Source organism: Octopus bimaculoides, chromosome 11, assembly GCF_001194135.2.
Source record: "Octopus bimaculoides isolate UCB-OBI-ISO-001 chromosome 11, ASM119413v2, whole genome shotgun sequence".
Taxonomy (NCBI): Eukaryota; Metazoa; Mollusca; class Cephalopoda; order Octopoda; family Octopodidae; genus Octopus; species Octopus bimaculoides.
In genome coordinates this window covers 77,896,504-77,899,881 of record NC_068991.1, presented here as the reverse complement: position 1 = coordinate 77,899,881, position 3,378 = coordinate 77,896,504, and the positions used below count along the sequence as shown (strand labels likewise).

Genomic DNA, 3,378 nt, shown 5'->3' with positions numbered 1-3,378 from the left:
CCCCCACCCCGCCTGGTTATCTTCTTATGGCAGACTGAAAATGAATGAATGATGCTTATTTACTACCGGCATAACATGTCAAGACAAATGAACACACAAATACATACATATATGACAGGCTTCTTTCACTCACTTTCCTTCAACCAAATCAACTCACAAGGCTTTGATTAGCCCACTTGTCCAGGTACAGAACAGTGGGATTGAACCTGAAACCACAGGGTTGGGCAGCAAGCTTCTCAGCAACACAGCAATGGCTATGCCTACATATACATATCAGATAAAGAGAAAGAAATGTAAAAATAATATGATTTCTATCTGTAGCACTGGAAAGAATGTTCTGTAGCATTTGTTTGGGCTCTCCGCACTGTAAGTTCAAATCTCATCAAGGCCCAACTTAGCCTTTGATCTCCTCAGGGTTGATAAAATAAAGAACCGCTCCAGGAAAGAAGTGTTAGAGCCTTAGACAGGGTCCCTTGCAGTTTTGAGTTCTGACTGCAATGCCTGTGGCAACGCCAACACCAAGTTGCGTAAGTTTCCAGCAGTGATTTTTCTTTTCACAACATTGGTGGCAAGAAAAAGGGAAATTTGCATGTATGGATGACTCTCAAGCATCCTCGTAAAAGAAAATAAAGCATTGCACGTACATGGTCAACCATGGCTGACAGAAATCATCAGCATCATATAGAACCACACACACACACACACATATATAATAGGCTTCTTTCAGTTTCTGTTTACCAAATCCATTCACAAACCTTTGATTGGCCTGGGGCTGTAGTAAAAAGATACTTGCCCAAGGTGCCACATAGTGGGACTGAACCCACAACCATCTAATTGAGAAGCAAACTTCTTATCACAGAGCCACACCTGAGCCTGTATAGAAGCAAGGTAATAGAAACAGAGATGTCCCATGATGAAGTTTCAAAATGCTAGGTAGAGGTATTGAACTGGAAAATGTCATTACTTACAATCATAGAAATTATCCATAGAACATATGCATTAATATCAACGGTGTTGTTGGATTGAGTTGCATTCTTAGAGTTACCGACTGGGAGGTTGAAGCCTTTCAGAAAACGGGTAAATACCTGAAGGAGAGGAAGAGGGAAAAAAACAAAAAACGTTTTATTTTAGCTATTGTGACATTGAAATTATTCGATGGTGAATTGGAATAACTGAACGTATTTTTCAGTTCTCCACAAAGAAAAACCTCAGGCAAACTATTTAAAGTAAAGATTGTTTGCCAACGTAACATGGCAGTCCTGGTTTAGGACGAATGTTGCTGTAATTTAGCCCCTGGAGACATCGTCTCCAGCTGGCTGTATGACACGATCTGTGTCCTTATATTTTCAAACTGTTTAAATGTTGTGAATGCACAGATAATTTACAAATTCTGCACCGTGAATATGTGAATAGATGGTGTTTGAAGATTATTAGCTGCAATGAAATTTTGAATATGGCCAAGGGGTTTCAAGTATCACACTTGTGATTGCAAGATTGTGGTTTCAATACCCAGACCAGGCGGTGCATTGCATTCTTCAGCAAAGCACCTGTACAGGCAATTTCAATTTGATGGAGGTAATGAAGCAATGCACAGCACAAACATCTGATTGCTATAAATAAATCATCTTTGCAGGTGGTTGCTGAGCAAAAAGGATTGCAGAACCTTCGTTCGTTGTCTACAACAGACGAGACCATTAAGCAAAATGAGCTGAAAGGAATAATAGAGTAGCTAGTGGGATGTTTTTGAACAACAAAGATGAATTAGGGTATATTAAATAATATACAGGAAAAAAAACTCTTGTTTTATTGAAATAATATCCATCTTCAAAGAGGGTGGACCAACAATTCCAAATGAGAATGGGAGATAATCTCAGGAATCTAAAACTGAAATGCCATTAAGGAAAAGACTGTGGAAGTGTGTTTCTGCTTCAAAAAAGGGACCATATCCCCTTTTATATTATCTGTGTGTGTATATATATATATATATATATATATATATATATAGAGCATGTTTGCATTTTCATGTAAAAACATGAAGTGCTCAATGTACATGCATGTTACGTGTGTAGAGTCTGATAAAGTCCAATGTTGGTGACCCCCATGCTAACATGGAAAAACAAATGGACATCTGCATGTTCTCATTAACCCTGTGTATGTACATAGGAGTTTTTTTTGTAATGTGATATACATAGCAAATGAAATTTTTGGTGAATTTAATATGCACAGTAATTACATAACAAAACAGAAGACAGCAATAAGTTTTGTGTAACTTTAATTCCATGTTCCATGTGTTTCATCAGAAAATAAAAGTTATAAAGGTAGAAAAACCATGTAAAGAATCTCTTATCTCTAATTCTTCAGGCAAAGATTCAACTGTCTGAAGAATTATGGATAGGAGATTCTACATGTTTTTACTAAATGTATACCTAAATAACTTTGTCTTGAAATGAAATACATGTAACATGGAATCAAAAATATACCAAACTTTTCCAGTCTTGTTTATATATATAGAAGTATATATATATATGTACACATCATTATCATCATTCAATATCTGCTACAAAGTTACAATCTGTTAATTAAGAGAAAACAAAATCAATTTGGAATATTTACACGAGGAATGTGAGGAGACCAGTCAATGTAACCAATGTTGTCGTAAGCCAAGCGAGAAATTAAGGATACCAAACTCTGAAATAATAAAAAAACATAATAAAAACAATGTGTATAGATATAGATACACACTCCCACAACCAAATATATATGTGTGTGTTATCAGCGTCACTTGCAAGGGCCAGATGAAATTTGCTGAGACAGATATTCTACAACTAGATGCTCTTCCAGTCACCAACCTTTATCTGAATCCAAGCAAGATAATATTCTCCTCCTTGTATGAATGTGTTTTTATGGAAGATTACAAACAAAACAACACTGCTTATATGACAGTGAGGTTTGTTTACAATTACAGTGCAATATCAAGACAAGAACACAAAGAAATTTCTTTACAGTTTCCATTTATTAAATTCACAGACAATGCTTTAGTTAGCACAACACTACAGTAGAAGACACTTGCCCAAGATGCCACAGTGGGACTGAACCTGGAACCATATGGTTGTAAAGTGAAATTTATAATGTATGTATATATATATATATATATATATATATATATAAATTTAGATGAGATGCAGTTTGGGTTCGTGCCAGGTAAAAGCACTACTGATGCCTTATTTCTAGTGAGACAGTTGCAGGAGAAATACCTAGCTAAGGATAAACCTCTGTACCTGGCTTTCGTTGACATGGAGAAAGCCTTTGACAGGGTCCCCCGATCCCTTATCTGGTGGTCAATGAGGAAACTTGGGATAGAAGAATGGTTAGTGAGAG

General features: G+C 36.4%; 1 protein-coding gene across 1 annotated transcript in view; it reads right to left on the bottom strand.

Moving 5' to 3' along the window:
• The window catches only part of LOC106868583 (proteasome activator complex subunit 4), a 74,324-nt gene that overhangs the window by 55,301 nt on the left and 15,645 nt on the right, over positions 1 to 3,378 (bottom strand). The window contains exons 7-8 of the mRNA XM_014913914.2: positions 2,614 to 2,688; positions 969 to 1,085 (exon numbers count right to left, since the gene is read on the bottom strand). Of these exons, the coding sequence (XP_014769400.1) occupies positions 969 to 1,085; positions 2,614 to 2,688 (192 nt within the window). The remainder of the gene's footprint in view (positions 1 to 968; positions 1,086 to 2,613; positions 2,689 to 3,378) is intronic.